The sequence below is a fragment of the Nyctibius grandis genome, chromosome 19 (assembly GCF_013368605.1).
Source record: "Nyctibius grandis isolate bNycGra1 chromosome 19, bNycGra1.pri, whole genome shotgun sequence".
NCBI lineage: Eukaryota > Metazoa > Chordata > Aves > Nyctibiiformes > Nyctibiidae > Nyctibius > Nyctibius grandis.
In genome coordinates, this window is record NC_090676.1 from 3,563,057 (window position 1) to 3,580,273 (window position 17,217).

At 38.4% G+C, this 17,217-nt stretch overlaps 1 protein-coding gene across 2 annotated transcripts in view; it reads right to left on the reverse strand.

Annotated features, from left to right (window-relative positions):
* Window positions 1-16: 16 nt before the first annotated feature.
* Window positions 17-17,217, reverse strand: part of OSBPL2 (oxysterol binding protein like 2) — a 35,158-nt gene continuing 17,957 nt past the window's right edge. For both annotated transcript variants that reach the window (XM_068416310.1, XM_068416311.1), the window contains 12 exons: window positions 16,217-16,364; window positions 15,909-15,984; window positions 14,556-14,690; window positions 13,391-13,488; window positions 12,491-12,673; window positions 9,515-9,622; window positions 8,805-8,894; window positions 8,041-8,164; window positions 6,285-6,413; window positions 5,844-5,967; window positions 5,076-5,166; window positions 17-3,848 (listed from right to left, as the gene is read on the reverse strand). In XM_068416310.1, the coding sequence (XP_068272411.1) occupies window positions 3,746-3,848; window positions 5,076-5,166; window positions 5,844-5,967; window positions 6,285-6,413; window positions 8,041-8,164; window positions 8,805-8,894; window positions 9,515-9,622; window positions 12,491-12,673; window positions 13,391-13,488; window positions 14,556-14,690; window positions 15,909-15,984; window positions 16,217-16,364 (1,409 nt within the window). In that variant the 3' untranslated portion in view covers window positions 17-3,745. The remainder of the gene's footprint in view (window positions 3,849-5,075; window positions 5,167-5,843; window positions 5,968-6,284; window positions 6,414-8,040; window positions 8,165-8,804; window positions 8,895-9,514; window positions 9,623-12,490; window positions 12,674-13,390; window positions 13,489-14,555; window positions 14,691-15,908; window positions 15,985-16,216; window positions 16,365-17,217) is intronic.

Consider the following 17,217-nt stretch of genomic DNA (forward strand, 5'->3'; position numbering starts at 1 on the left):
GAGGCCGCAGCCCGGCTCGTCTCCAAAACCACCTTTATTGCCATTTACAGCGTTACCGCGTAACAGTTGTGTCCGCAGACCTGTACAGACCAGGGCTGGCAACGGGGAGGGGGAGCGGCGGCTATTAAATATTACAAAAATAAATCCATTTCACTGAGGGCTCTCTCTGCTGCGACGTGCGGGGCATGAAGGGGCTTCACCAGGCGGGACGGGAACTGTCAGACCTGCCCGGGGTCACAGCAGGCGTGGGGCAGATTTACCTCTACCGACTGTAGGTATTGCTTTGTGGTGCAGATGACCCAAATCTCGGGTGTTTCGGAGGAGCTGGAGCTGCAGCGTGTCACCAGCGCCCACGGTCGGTGCAGGGCCCAGCAAGGCAGCAGGTTTATTCCCAACAGGAGTGTGCAGAGCAGCTGCCTCCCCCCTTCTTGATTTTGTTTTTAAAAAACATTTTCTGGCAAAAAATTTACTGACATTCTTTTTAGTTATTACACAGGAATACATACAGCTAATTCTGTTTTTTTCTGGGTAATTTAGGGTACGTGCTTCCTGTCCTCATTAATCTGGGTACCGATAATTATATAAATGCTTGATGTCTGAAAAAGCTGCTCCCAATTTACAATATGACATTGCCTCAAAGACACAAAGGCAGACGCTATACAGCAACTATGAAGTTACTTTTTCACTTCCACTACATTTTTCAGTACAAGTCCACCCGCTCCCCTGCCCCAGCTCACCCCTGGCCTCCCTGCCATCACTCACGCCAGCCACCTTGAAGGTTTCCAACCCGACCTCCACGCCGCATGCCCCTCGCTCTCGCCACTACTACCCCACGCTTCCCAGGCCCGACGCAGCGCAGGGCACCAGGCTGCTACGGAACCAAGTCCACCCAGGGTGGGGGAAAAGCCTCGATGGCAGGGCAGGGGTGGTCAAAGCTCTGATTTAAATCACCTTCATCTAATAAGCATCATGGTAAAAATAAGAAGTACAGCCCCGGTGCTGGCTGAACAAAGGCAGAGTCACCCCCAGCCATCCTCCTGCCCTACCAGGCAGCTGCCCTGGTTCAAAAGCCTCGCTTAACAAAATCTCTGTCACCATCTAGAGGCCCAAAGGGAGTTAAGTATTATAATTTCTAGATGGTTTCTCTACATAGCTGTATTAACATATACTAACACAGTTATCTTATATACAGTGTTTAATCAAGTTATAAAAGTGACGTTCTTTCAAAAGGTGCAAAGTTATTAATGTTTTGACACGTAAAGGTGAGATCTGCATTGAAAATAAAACTTTTCCACTTTCCGAGCACTAGGAGTCCCACAGCTAGCCCAGCACAGACATGTCGGCAGTGAGGGGGAAGTATTTTGTAAGTGTTGTCAATGAAGAACAATAAATTAAAAAAACAGATTTGGAACTAATCTGAAATTTTACTAAAAACTTTACACTAAAGGAAGAGGGAAAAGGGGTAAAGACGTAACTAGTGAAGTGTTCTTTAGAAATCTTCCCAGTTTCTTTTCAAATCCCATGAAGATTCTATACTGAAGTTTGGATTAAACACGTTGTTACAATTTTTTCATGCTTTCGCATAATGAGACGGCTTTGGGTCTCTGAATTTAAATCCTAACTTAGACGAGAGGGATGCTAACCTGTACACTTCCTATAGAGTATTTCTTTAGCGATTACTCTACAGTTTTTCCATCCAGGCAATTTCTATTTCTATGTATTGTTTTAAAAACACTACTCCAGCATTAAACATACTATTTAGTTTAAGCAAGTTTTAAACTCCCATGAGATGTTAAACTGGCTTAATACGTGAATCCTTTCAATCCTCACCTGACAAAGGGTTCCCTACGCTGCTTGCAGCGAGTTTGCAAAGGGGGTTACAGTGCTTGGCACAGTCATTAAAGTTCAGTTTCTTTATAAAAGTATTTTTATGCTGTCCCATATGGCTCAGCAATGTTTTTAAAAAGTCAAGTGTCTGTGCACTTACTGGGAATGAATACAGACCCATTCTCTGCACCGCACTGCCAAGCCCAGCTTGCGAGTCCTGCAGACTTGCCATCAACACGAAGTATGGTTTCTGGCAACGGAATAAAGTTGCCACAAGCACATTAGGCCCTTACCTACTGCCTTGAAGTTTTACAGCTTCTCTTATTTTTCCAATGAAGACAACAACTAAATCTCCCAAAAAATTTAAAGTTGATTCAATCATTAGATGCATGATTTGATAAAAAAAATGTTTCTCCATGAGTATGTTAATTTTCTTTTGCTTTTTAATCCTGTGGCTGGGAGAGAAGCACTTCAAAAATCTCCTCTCTGGGTGAAACCACAGATGTTTTGGACATCAGTCAGACCGGTTCTTCCATGAACGCCTCAAGTTGCTGGTGCATAATACCAGCAATTTCTGCATTACTGCAAACTCAACAGCAGTGCAGCAGCTCTCCATTTTTGCCTGGTTACTCAATTAAAAACTTTCATAAAAGCAGCAGCAACATTAGGATTAGTTTTAATTACTGGACCTGATTTTTCAAGCCTCTCTCCCCCCTTACTCCTGAACTGTACCACTTGAAAGAAAATGAATGCATCAATTCAGTAATTGATTATTTCTAGTATTATATGGCTTTGATGGTTTGATATGGAACAAAAAAAAAATCCCACTTTTTGACATCACGTGCTCACAGAAAACTTGTAATAGGTATAACTCTGCCAAAGCTTTAAATTGATTCTGCTTTTTCACAACATACAAAACAGACATGACCTAATAATGAAAAACATGCAAACCAAAACTTCCCCAAAACATGAACCTGTGTGGATACACACACCAAAGTGCTTCCAAATAAAAGTTTTGTCTAGAAGCATACAGAGTGCCAAAGCTGCCAAAGGTAGTGCAGAAGATTTAAGCCTCCAAGTGGTAGCAAGCAATATATTTTACATGGTAACCACCTCCACATTCCTACAATTGCTTCCGAAGCTTCTCGTATTTTAAGAACAGCATTTGACTTCAGAAAAAGCACACTTTTTATGCACCCTTCCCTTCTCCTAACGTATGCTTTATGTAATTTTATCACAGGTATACAGTTTAATGCTCACAGTGTCCAAAAGTTGTGAAGACTCTGTAACAGACAACTACAGTTTGAGAAGCTCAGGTTGGTTTTTGTTTCCCCGAGTCTCTGAAATTACTGAATCGTATTGAGAGAGAGGAGCCAGGAGCTCCAGTCCCCACGTAGTGCTACATACCGTACGAAGGTTCACATGCATCTCTTCACGGGGAGTACCGACAGTACTAGGTTTGATCCTGTTGGTACCGTATTAACTTTTCATCCCTGCTCCGAGTTCCAAAAACTTCAGATTCTTCACTACTGTACTAAGTAACAAGGATATTATCTCTTATTTTATTTAAGTTACGTAGTTTTCAAGGATGTTACGTGCTCTACCAGATACAGCGGTATCTTTCCTGTCAAAGAAACTAGGGGAAAAAAAAAAAAAAGGAAGAACCAAAGGTCCTTTTGAAAATTAGTGAAAACATGGTGATTTCAGGTGCAGCTTTATGGAAAGAATGCAACAGTATTTAAATATTTGGCAATCCAACATTAGTGATAATTAAATCCTTGATTGTTGACTGATAGAATTTTTGTTAAAATTTACTTAGAAAAGCTGGTTTTTGCTATCAACAAAACCAGAGTAACTGGCTTGGAATGAAATCTAGTAACTAGATGTCCAGATGAGATGAGCAATTGGTTCCATAACTTCAGTATATGTCTGGACAGTCTGAGAAATTTCTATCAAAATAGCCACCTGAGTACAGCCAATCTGAAGTCCCAGTGTATGGGTTAGTGCCTTGATGAAACCATCTGTAAAAAAAAAAGAAAAAAGAAAAAGGAAAGAAAAAAAGAAAAAAGCAAAGAGAGTGAACAGTTATTAATAAGGGAAAACAACCCATTTTGCTTCTTTCACAAAACATTGTAAAAACACACTGGTATTTCTTATCAGGAAAAAAATTCTCAGGAAATATTCTGAACATGAAAAATAAGGCATTAGACTTCCGACACAATTATTACCACCTTGTAAAGCACCTTCTTTTATATTTTTCTTACATAAAATCAAGGAGGAGTATGAAATGGATTATAAAATTGCTATCCTATTCCAAATAAAAATAACATTGATGCTCTAGATTATATATTGATGATATAAATTAATTTTTACTTTAAAAGAATGCAAAATCAGTTGCACGATCCTTTTTGTAAGCCTGTCCAAACAGGAAAGAGTCTTGTTCTATGGAGCTGTGCTCTGCACAGAACATGAACAGATGCTCGCTTTTTAGCCACGTTGACTGAAAACAATTTTATGTTCCCTGGAAGAGATTTTCAAAGGCATTAACTGGAATTATGTAGCTGCTCCTCCAGGCTCTGGGAAGAGAATGCCTTCTCTTCTGAATTTCATGAAATCATGGGAGCATCCCAAAGCTCTTGCCTTTGAAGGAAGCACCTGGGGTAACTGGCTGTGAGCGTACGCTTGACTGCACAGCATTGGCATCTGCAAAAAGCAACCAGTGGGGGCAGGAGCCAAACCACACATTACTCTGTGGTGCATTCTATGACTGAGAAGTCACTTGAATATGCAATCAAAAAAGCAATTTCTGAAGTATCCAAGCCAAGAAGTCCTAAGAGTATGAAAATAAAAGGCCCTCGAAGGCCACAATGTCTTACTCAACTGCCAAAAGCTGGACAGGAATTGGTTAAAGAAGAGATGAGACTTAACCTTTTATTCATTCTAACAAAAATATGACCTCTGTAGGTTTTAAAAAAATAAAACAAAACAAAAAATCCAGCATTACCACAATAGTTAATTATGACAGGTTTCAGCATTTATTATTGGATAATTTCTCTAGGACAAAGTTATCAGCAATGTTGCTTCCAGCTACACTATTTAATTGTTGACCCAGCAAATGCTTTAAGTGACTCTACAAATTGTGCTGTCATGCAGGAAATCAAACACACATGGCCTCGAATAAAAACACTTCAAGCAGTACACCAAACACTCCGAGCACTAAACAAATGCCCAGCTTCCTTCCCCCTTACCGTGTGTGCCACTCCACTTCATCTTTTGCACGCTCCTTGCGAGCAGCTCTTTGCTTCTCTTCTAGTCTCTCTTTTTCTTTGCTAGCCACATCTAACAAACATTTCAAGAGAAATTGGTTACTCAGCAAAACAGAAACAAAAATGCAGAAAACAGAAAAGACGGCAGAGAAATGAAATATAGTTCATTTAAAGCAAGAGAAAACATTTGCTGTACACGATCTCACTGAACAATGAAAACCTCAGGCAACAAAAAACTAAACCTGTCATTTCAGAAAAGTTGCTACTACAGACACAGAGTTGACACTGAAATTTTGAGGGTTTATCTATCACAAACACTGCACCGAAACAGCAGGAAAGGACTTCGATTAGGCATAAGAGTGATTTTTTCACTATTTAGCCATGTGTTTTTTCTGATAAACGCCAGAGCAACAGAGCATGTTTGTTCACCACATGTCTTTCCAGACAGACTCCAGAGCAAGACAGTACGTCTGCCAGTGCCCCCAAATTACCAAACATGCAAATACACCGTAACACAGGACAGCAGTCTTGGGATCCACCTTGGACACGTTAGCTCTCCCAGACTCTTCTGGGAGAAGACAGACATCATACATTGTTCAAAAGCATATTCATTAACATGAGAAGAAAAAGAGTTCAGGCTGCTCTGGCAATGAAAAGCTGAAGACAGTGCTCCCGTAGCAACCAACCTCCCTCCAGTCATCCCTCTCAAAACTTACTAATGTGAAAGCATTTCCTCCAGCAAACACATACCCATGTTTCCGTTTTCCATATTTCTGATATCTGGACGCAGCCGACAGTCAGTAGGAGCCAATATTGCTTCCATGCCCTTTTCTAGCTCATTGAGACTCACAGCAAAACTGGTGAAATTGTACATCTTAAAAGCAAATTAAAGATAACATACAAGTTATTTTTTGGCAAAGTGGCACTAGGTTCCCTATGTCGAATAGATATAATAGAACTTCCAAGAGAAGCTACTCAGTCAAACCTTCTCCCACTGGCTACCCTGAAGGCAAGGTTAGGTTCATACAAAACTAGGGTTTTTTTTTGTTGAAGGGGAGGGACAAGGAATGGCAGAGGAGGATGGAAATCACAGCTTTAATTTTTTAAGCACTCTTTGCTTCAGAACATTACTCACGTTCCCTTGGATAAGTCACTAGCGATAGCAATACACAGACTGACTGGAACAGTTACCTGTGATGAGTTTGGTGGCCTACAATTTATTCTCCAAAGCAATTTACTGCCTGGTATGAACTGCACCGTGTCTTGAACCTCTGGCATATCATCAGCCTCATCATTTTCAGATTTAATAACATCTTCACTCTGAAACAGAGATAACATTTGGCAGGGGAACAAAGGGAAATTGGACAGTTTCATCTAGAGTTACACAGTGACTGTTGAAGAATCTGTTCAAATTTGAGATATTAAACACTCTCCTGTACTTCTGCCTCAGCCCTCATGTTTGCTTTTCCTCACTCCATATACTGTTCCTCTCATTTTTAATCGATCTAGATTCTAATAACTATTATCACTACCAGTTTTCTCACTATGAAGACTGCGTACTTAAGTTTATAAATACAGTGTCTTTCCTTCCAAGTTCCTTTGTTACCAGATGCACTGCTATAATGCATATATAAAATCCAATGCAGTATTCTTCACGAGGCTGCTCTCAGAATCTGAAAGAATCTGACTGTTGTAGGACACAGGCCACTACATTATGGAATTTCAGAGGATTTCACCATGAGAAACCATTTAAAACCACAATAACCAGAAGGGAAGTTTGAGGCAATAACATCCTCAAGTGACAGTATCACAGTTTTCCTCCTGCCTCTCACTCCCACCCCCTTTCTTTTTCCTTTCTGCCCCCTCTGACATGACTCATTTATTTTATTCAAAAATACCCTATTAAGTTAAACAGGGCCTGTTTTATACACTAGAAAACAGCTCCATATGGTCAAGAGTCTAATTTCAATCATTTGGTTTAAGTATTCGTTATTTAAAAACACTTTTTTAGGCTACTTTCCATGTCAACATCTGGTTTACTCTTAGACAGTTCCCCATCTAAATATAGATTCAACAGGAAGGAAGGAAAGAAAGAGCCGACTTTCATAAGATGAACAGAACCTTTATTTAAAAAAAAATTCAAAATATAAGCCTGTACCGTGATGGAATCCAGAGCCAAAACCAAGGCCTGTTGTTGCTCTAGATTCTTCTGATGTGAATACTTTTTAATAAAAGTTTGAGCCTCTTAACGTTAAGAGTGATTAGCTTCTGTTTAACTTATCATTTTGATTTCCAAAGAGCAACCAGGGTCTGCAAGACCCTGTTGATATCAGGAAACCCAATAGTCCTCTGCTGCACCATACAACATTTTGCATTTTCCATATAATACTGAGGCTTTGGTGGTAACTTGCCTGACACTGCTTACATGTGATGAAAAAACTCTGCATGTTTCCAGACCCCTTTGTTGTCAAGGCTGTCTATATCATAAATTCTGAAAGGCTGCAGAACTGACTTTAAAAACATGTTTTATTTTTATATATATATATATATATATATATATATATATATATATATATATATATATTTTAATGCCCAAATCCTAGTATTTTTACATCTGGATTTGGCAGTAGAGCCACTTTTCTCATTCAAGGACGGGACACCATCAGCTTGGGGGTTGATTATTTGACGACTTCTCTTTGACAAATCTCTAAGCAAACGCCATTCCTATGAGCTCTCTTCAATACCAGCAGCTCACGCTGAAATCTGCACAAGTTCACAGTGCAATGCCTGCACATGGGACTAACACTGCTCCCATCCGACCCCTACCAAAAGACAGACTGTTTTAACCCTCCATTCACCACCACTTGACCATTTCCATAAAGATGATGTTTTCCTTTCATTTCTCGTATTTCAGTATCTCTTCTCCCTACAAAATCCTTAATCTTACCGGCTTCAATTTCTTCTGCTCACCACCTCTCTTTTCATTCTTTTTGTAAGTCTCGTACGTGGTGGGATCAGTGCACCATAAGCATTCTGTCCACTTGCCATAGATCACGCACAGCTTCTTTCTGCTGCAGAGAAAGCAAAGGAGACTTAGCTTTTGCTTCTTCTAAAGCTTTCTAAGCCAAGTCATGCAGATTCTGATCTATATTAAATACTCAGCTTCCTTCTTTGTTGTATTTTACATTTCTTTGCAGATTTCTTGGAAGTCGGATATTTGATAATACAAAGAAAAGGTTTCAGCTTATTCGTGTCTTTCTGGCATTCAGTCCTGCAGAACACATCCTCCTGACTTAGTCGCATGCTTTTGCCACTGTTACAATGAGTGTGGGTGCAATAAAGCCAATAGTTTACAATATAGAGACTCAGAACCACAAAACAGACTTGGGTTTGATTAAAAATTTCTACTAACCATATTCTCATTATTTTAAACTGAAGACTGGAATTGTGACTGTACAACAGTGAAATCAGTTGCAACTACTCTGCATTCTCCCTGGATATCTTTATTTCCAAAGACTGGACTGAGAATTTTTCTAATAATGCTTAAAATTATCATCCTAGAATCAAGGGGTTTAATACTGACACAGAGAACAGAAATGAGTTAGCATTGCTAACAACTTTGCAGTCACATCAGTTGTGGTCGCTACGCCAGCACTAAAGAAATGCCACAGTGCTCAGAAACAGAGAGGCCAAGAGGCTTTTATCGCTTACTTTTTGTCCTGAATGTATCCCTCCACTCTGTGAAGCTCTTTCCCAAACAGCCCGCACGGTTTAAAATTAAGGACACATTTATCTCCGGTACTGCAGAGGAAATAAGTACATGCTTAAAGAAGCAAGGTCCTAAATACATTAGTAAGTTTACTTTTTTACCTTATTTAGCTTTTTTCATACAGTTACAGTTAGCTGGGGGGTAGTTATTTATATGATTATTGTTCTTTACCTATGGTTTATTATCTGACCAGGACATTAAAAAAAGCACAGAAATTTTAAAATTCCACAAAAATGACAAAAAAGAATTCAATGTGCACATGAATACATCAGCCTGTGAAAGCCAACCGAAAACATGACCATACTTCTGAGTTTCATGCAAGCCTCCAACAATTATTCCATTTAATGGTTCTGGAGTTAAATTTAATTTCTCTTCTCTGTCAACAAGGCTGAATTTGAATGAGTAACTCACAAACATAAGATCTTTGTATCCCATAAGCCATCTAGCCCTGTGCCTTTTCATTAATATTATTAAGATACTAAGCCCAGTCCAATGAATTTTTGTCAGAAGCTGGGGGGAGAGCAAGACTTTGGACCTACAAAACAAAAGCTTCCCGTGTAATCTGACAAAAATCAAAACTCTCCACTTTGTAACAGAAGTGACCATGCACCAGTCCCTATAAGCCAACCCTCAGTTCCATGATTAGCATTACCTGTGATTTACAATTTCTACTGTTCCGTATTGTTCTAACCACAGTTTACCAATAATTACATTATGTACACAACAGGTGGGATTTGTCCATGTGTAAGCTTCATTATGTCTGTAAAGAAAACAGAGAAATAAATAATTTTCTTGAGTTTGAGATTGAATGTAAGCCTGTTTTCAATTCTGTTCATGGCAGGGCTAAATATTTAGCACTCCTATGAATACCCAGCAGTTAACTTCAAAACAGAAAAGAAACAGACTTTTCTTTATAAGCCAACCATGTGTTGTATCTAAACATTAGTGCAAGTTAATAAAGTGATATCCCCTTTATTCTTCTTCCTTCTCACAGAGTTGAAATAGTAAGCTGTGCTTTTGATTACAAATTCCAGCCCACATAAACAGCAGTTCAGGAATTAATCTTTTTCCTTTGCACTTTTAAAGGTGTATGTGATAAAACATAATACTTGCAGGAGAACCAGACTGACAAACTAATGCGTAACAGTGTCTTCTATTCAACTACTGCAGCAGCACTGCAAACTTCTCCCTAAAGCTCTTTCTTGTAAGTCTCTATCATAATCTGGAGAGTACCTTTTTGTGATAAAAAAGCACTGAGCATAAGTATTTGAGCCTTCCAGCAGAGAGTTAGTCACTACCAGTTCTGACAAAGGCTTGATATGAAGACACTCCTCCTCGAGGCTTGGTCAGACTAACCCACTTAAACAATTTTTCCTTTTACAAACACTGGGTGGTAAAGACCTTTGAACCTATAGAGGGCAAAACGAGGCAGCAAACTGCATGAGTGGTTTCCACAAATATGCCGCGAGTTTCCGCGTCGGTATACGAGGCCTGCTCCAGTGGCACTGAAGGCAATTGTGTGTGTGTGGTTTGGGGTTTTTTTGGTTGGTTATTTAACACCAGTGGGACACAATAGCACTATACTCAAGCTTCATAAACATGACATTTAAAAATCCAATTTATTACTCAATTCCATCATTTTCCCAGAGATTTACTGAGAAGGAGTTAAAAGTCCTAGAATTGAAGAATTTTCCACTTAGTTGCATTTTGTTTCTAATGTTTTGTAAAAAGCTTTACAAAGATGAATTAACAAATTCTAAATCCTTAAAAGACATTATTCTAAAAGTAGCCAAAATTATAAACAACAGGATTCCTATTATCGCTAGCTGGGCAGAGTCAAAGCCATCTGTTCTCACGCATCTTTCCACGCTGGTAAAAGAAATGCTGAAGTTACCTGGTTGCCAATCAATCCGTCTTAGGAAAGTTTGCAAATTTTGTATTAAAATAAATACAAAAAAATACAGAAACAAGCAGTGTCCTCTTTGTACCAAATGCCTTGTACTTCTATTCCCAGTAAGTACGCAGAGAACACTCCTGTTTGTTTCCAACCAGTCCGTCATTTTCCAGGACAGAAAAGAACAGATCATTGAAGTCTGACTATTTTCCACAGCAAATTGTCTTCAAGCATACTTTAGAACAATGACGACTCTTCAACCCCCAGATTCATCCCACCAGCCTTAGCACACATTTTTATTCATGAACTACTTGACACCAAAAGCTGTATAGCATAGGACAAAACACAAGACACTCATGGACAGTGCTGATAAATTGAAACACTTCTTTGTGCTGGAGAAGTGAGGAAGAAGTGTGTTTTCTAATGTATGTTTTGAAAACATAGTCAGGGTTAACGTAAATGCAGTACTTAACACTGACTTGCAGTTTTGCTTCCTAAACAGTTCCTTGTTCACTCAAGCCCTGAGCAGTTCCCAGACTACTCAAACCAACAGAATGGTATGAATCAACACTGAGAGGCTCAAAATTTGATTTCAACTTCTGCTGCTAACTTGAAGCAATCATTTACAACGCATGCTTTAATCGTTTAGACTCCAGTTTAAATCTGTGCCCTGTAATTTGATTAGGCAGAGCAAGAATTTTAATAGCCTTCTAAATAAAGTCTCTCTCTCTAGCAACAAACTTTATTTACATCTGCATTCTCCACTAACATCCATAGAGTTCTTTCTACATTCAGAAGAAATTTCCTCTATTTCCATCACCATTTATACCAAGACCAGTTCATACTTTTAAAAGCTTTGGAATATTAGATGCCAGCAGCTCGACAAATAAACGATACTTTCAAAAGAAACCACAGGAAAAGTCAATGCTTGATATGGCAGGCAAGCTGACTCTTTATTGAAACCAAATGTCTAGAAGTTTCATAAGCAGATATTTCAAAACAACCTCAAAGTTCGGCCTGAGGAAAGCTTTTATAAAAGCACCTTTAAGTATTCAATTGCAGAATGCTTCTTCTGCGACTATTATCTAGTGCATCCTTGTGCCCTACTTGGGAAAGCTCAAGAGTCTTTGTGCCACCAGGGCACAAACCAGCTTACGGAAAGTCACATAATTTATGAGAGATGTGCACAATTAGAGACAAGCCTAGGAGTAATCTGGAGATTCTTGATTTTAACAGGAAGGTGATCATACACAGGAAGTGTTAAATAGGTGACAAGGCAATCCTGACAAGTTTCTCACGTTCCCTTGTCACATAGAACAGCTATTCTGAATACACAGTTCCTTCCACACAAACATACGCACACAATCAAAACCAACAACAATATTTAAAAGCGAGAAGAGCTTGAATAGCCCAGTAATAGAATTTTACTTCTCTGTTTTTACATGCCTTCACAGAACTAGCTTTCAGTAGCATGCCATTAAGAAATGCTAATTTTCGTAGCAGAAAAACTGCATCAAATTGCTACAGCTATACAAGCACGGCATAACTTAAAAAAACAAAGCCCTGAAATTAAGCAGTGAAAATTAACTTGTAAATAAATTCTTACAACCTCTTTGGCAAGAGGTTTTCAGATAATCACCTATGAAGAGCCAACAGGATGATTATCACCTATCTTCTTTATTCAAGTAAATGTTAAGGAGACCAACACAAAAAAAGGTATGTACTTATACTCACTTCAAAAGCTCCAAAGTAATTGTTCCCCGAGGCTCCGCTTCTATACTCTTTCCCCAGAATTTTAGTTTGGGATAGATTGATCCATGAAAAATAAAGTCCTTATTGAGGCCTTCAGAATAAAATGCACTAATAGGTGGGTGGTGGCTGACTTGCTCAGATATAAACCTAAATCCTAAATCCTCCCTAGCAACAACAAAAAAAAAAGCATTAAACAGAAATTTTTTTTAAATGTTACAAGAGAAAAGAGTTACTTGATACTTTAAAAAAGTTTGAAGGATTTTTAGATTAAACTGAAGGTGAGACTTTTCCTTTTCTAATTCCATGACATATTTACAATTAATGAAATGAAAGAAATTGTACTCTGAACACCTTCTCTTCATAACCAAAATCAACCCACATTCAAACACCTAAACGACTTTCTACCCAGAAAGGCATCTGAAGAAGTTTCACTGAACTAACTCTTGAAAATACCAAAACTCTTTGGGCAGCAGGAGAAGGTCTGACTGAAAAGTCTTCTCTCCACTGCAGACTTATTACCCATTTATTTAAGCAAGCCCAAAGTTCTTCAAACTAACTCCTCTGATATGATCAGCAAAACACTATTTAAATTAATTAATAGTCTCTGGTCAGAAAATGTCTGTGGTGGAAGAACATAGACCATTTTTTCTCTCCATAATTCAAAGAATATTCTGCCTAAACCTAGAAATAAAATCATTAGCTTTTATAACAACTTCTCAAAGATTTTGAGACAGTTTGGGTGAAAGAATTTTAGCTATCCTCAGAAATATATTTTAGCAGACTTTTTTTTTTATTTCACGGAATAAACAACCAAACTAGTATGAGAGTCTGCTAACTCAAGAACACAAATAGCCCCAGCTCCCAATTTAAAGTAATTATTACCTGGTTAATTCATAGGTTTCTCCTAACAGCGGGTTAAATGGTTTGCCAGTTCTCTCCCACTGAGAAGCTACAGCAGAAACTGCAAAAGCAGCTACAGCCTATAAGCAAATTAAGAACACATTGTCATGAGAACAATACATTAAAACTGTAAGTTTAATATATTTGTTGCACATTACAGTATTTCATTATTCTTCCAAAAAGAAAGCGCTATATATTGCTTAAAGCCAAAACATTTGTAAGTCATAGGATAAGCGATATAGAAGTAAGGAAATATAAGCAGTTCCTAAGAATCTCATTTCCAAAAGGAATTCTTTTCTGTAGTAAATTTTGTCAGGTTACACTCTGTCCCATGCTTCTGCACCTACCTCCAAGAGGACAGCCTGGTTTTTTAAATCTATTTCTCCTCTATTTTGACTGTACTCCACACTCAGCTCGTTGGAAACAGAGTCTTGCTTTTCCTAGTGTCAGGCAAGCATTATTTCTAACATAGATGAGATTTTTTTAATCATACCAGGTATAAATGACACTTAGAAGCTCCTGCAGCCTGATAAGTAGGGCTATGTACTACACAAACAGAGAATACAAGATACACACTTCAGTTTCATTTAGGTAAAACCAGAGCTATGAGCAATACCAGTACCTAATGTACACAGGCTTGGTTTCACCATATTCAGTTCCCTGTTGTGAGACCAACCAGGTACTATATTCTACTCCCAACCACAACCAGTTCTGGAGAAGAAGAGAGTGGTAAAGCTTGTCTCTGTCAAAACAATTTTTCATCCAGTAACTTAAAAATTGTGGAGCCGCTCAACAAATCAATTTAGGGTGACTTAAAGCCAAGATTTCATCTTCACAACACAAAGCCACAAGAGGAGTCACAGTTAAAGCAGCCCTGAAAAGGGCTGAGGGTCCTTGGGCATCATCAGTTGTGGCACTTTCCTGCGCTAGACTTTTGGTTCAAACTCTGCACAGCATCAAGTATGAAAGTGTCACAAATATCTGATACAGCCAAATGAAACAAGAAACTTGTCTAGACAGGCAAATATGGGCATTCTTATGATAGCCCCAGAGAAAGAAATGCACTCAAGTGAGAAATTGTCTTAAAATGAAAGACTCTGGGAGAGAAAAACTTCTTCTAAACTAACCAGAAGGTGATAGCTGTTACCTGCATTCTTTCCAGAGGGTCTGCATGACTACAAGCCTTATTAATGAGGTATACATGTTCCATATATTCTGTTATCCGTTGAAGGAAACTCAATGGCTCATTGAAGACAATAGGCATCGTAATCTTGGACAGCTCCTAGGTAACAAAAGGATAAGTTAATTTCTTAGACGCAACACTAAGTTAACAACTGACAACAACAAGAATTTTGAAAATAAGTTGTGGGTTAGTTTATTTGTAGCACTAATCAAAACACATTTGGCAAGCCTACAGCAGACCTCTAAGTGCTACAGCTGAAAGGGGCTAGAAGCCCTGCAGAACTCTATTAGCAATCTGAAAGAATATAAACATCAAAAACTCATCCAGCTAACCTAGTAAATTCAAGAAAAATGTTACCTTCTATCCTGTGGTCTACAAAAAATAGAAGAGGTTAAAATTTCCATAGATAACAGCAACAATGTGCCAACCAGTTCATTACTGATGTTTAAGTACCACACATTCCTTTGAAATTCTCACATACCTATTTGCATAAAATCTAGCTATTTACTGAAGTAACCACAAATTATTTTTTAAAAGGAACAGTTACATAAAGAATAGGATTTGGATTGCTCTAACAAAAAGTTTAGTGGCTTTACTTAAGCAACCTGTTATTTGCATCAGAATGTTTCATATGTGGATACGAGACAGACATGAAGTTCACACAGAGATTTCCAATTCCCCAGGTCTTAAATGATGCTTTAGTGCTCAGTCATGAGTGCAACTTTTTAATTAAACAGCCAAGTTTGGTTGGATATAGTAGAAGACCTGGGGAAAATTTCTGTTTCTGAGTCCACGAGTAAATCTTATGATACAATTATGCCGCACCGTTAATACCCCAAGCTTACACTTGGCTCTCTAAGAAACTCCAACAGATCTGAAACTTTTCTATTCTGTCAATCAGATGAAAGCAATTTTTTGGCACAAACCACTTAAATTACAGAGGAGAAAAAAGATAACACAAAACACACCAAAATAAAGCCCTAAATCACATTTTGCTAAGTAAGGAATAAAAAAGCAGAGAAGAGAGCATTGTGTTAAACAGACTGTATTTGACTATATTTCTAATGGCTTTAGTCTAGTTCTTATAGGACAGCATTAGAAATGCAAATCCACATGCTCCAACAGCTAAAGCAAGTAAGCAAATAGTACCATTAGTAAATGAATGTTGAGATTTAGAGAGCTGCAGTTTAAGATTATGTTGCCTAAAGAAAAAAAAACACAAAATGCACCAGGTTTTATTCTGTGATTTTAGCAATAAAATTAACCAGTTGAAGTTAGGAGACCTAACATCAGGGCGTTTCATCCAAGCTAACTTACCAGTCCAATGCATTTTTTTAATATGCTCCATACACTAAAATCACTTCTAGAAAACATTGGGGCAGGTAGTGATGTCCTGTAATTGGAAAAGAAACAACTTTCAGTATCAGCCCCTTAAACAACAAGACATTTTCATTTGTAGGTACTGAATTAATTTATAAAGGAAGCAAAGTCTAGAGCTGACATAGGAAGCAGACAAGTGAAATGTCTTTTCAATTCCAGAGAAACAGCCTCTTCCAATGACAACAGTAATGCCCCAAAAGACAGTGAGCCAGTACGTACTCACTTCTCTTTTACTACGTATTTACCTGTGTCTCTTAAGTCCATTTTCTTGAATCTCTGTCTCTCCGTTACGCTTTTCAGTCCTATTGCTTTGGTGTGGATCTAGATCAAGCATTTCTGCAACTTTATGATTTGCTTCTGAAAAGTCTCCCGAAGAATTGTCAGAATCAAAGCCTGTACAAAAACCATAAGGCAACAGTTTTCTTAGGAGCCACAAAGTGCCACTCACATTTTGTAACCCTCACAGCGTTAAGTACACTTATACCAGGTTATTTTCAAGAACATCAGAGTGAAAACCCTTTATTAAGTGACCTAATTTCCAAGAGTATTTAGAGCCAAATATTGCATTAGAATCAAGCATTCTCAACACTGCTGAATATAAAACCCATTTAGAATCTTACAAGTTCTTCAGTAGCTCCTAATGAGATTAGTTGTATTGTCTCTTCTTCAGAGCTGCAGTGTGATTACAGTAATTTTGTTCAGTTATGTAGTTTTCCTCAAAGACCTTAAAAAAAATTTAACTTAGCCTACTTATACTGCTAACAGGCAAGGAGCAAAAAAAAACAAGAGAAAACAGCCATTTCACAATCCAGCAGCAAACATCCAGACTACTAGAGCAACAGAAACGTAGGATATCTGACTTCTTTTTGCCACCCACATGTGCAAACCATATGACACTTCCCTAATGGTTACAGCAAGAACCTGTGGACACCAAGATGAATCATTCCTTGAGCTCTGCAAGCGACCCAAAGCGTGACCTACAGTCAGTGGCTCCATTTCCATTCACTTCGGTAGGTAGCGACTGGAAACACCGTTGTAACTAAATGCCAGCACCCCCAGTAACAACGTGCTTTGAACAGCTTTAACCATAAAAAAGTTAAACCAACAGGAATCTACAGGAACACAAGCTCCTGTAATCAAGCAGCCTTAAGTACAAGTTGGACTAAGCCAACAATCCAAGATTTTAGTCTAATGACTAGTCTAATTTTTTAATCAAGACCATTTTTTGATCAAGACCATGACAATA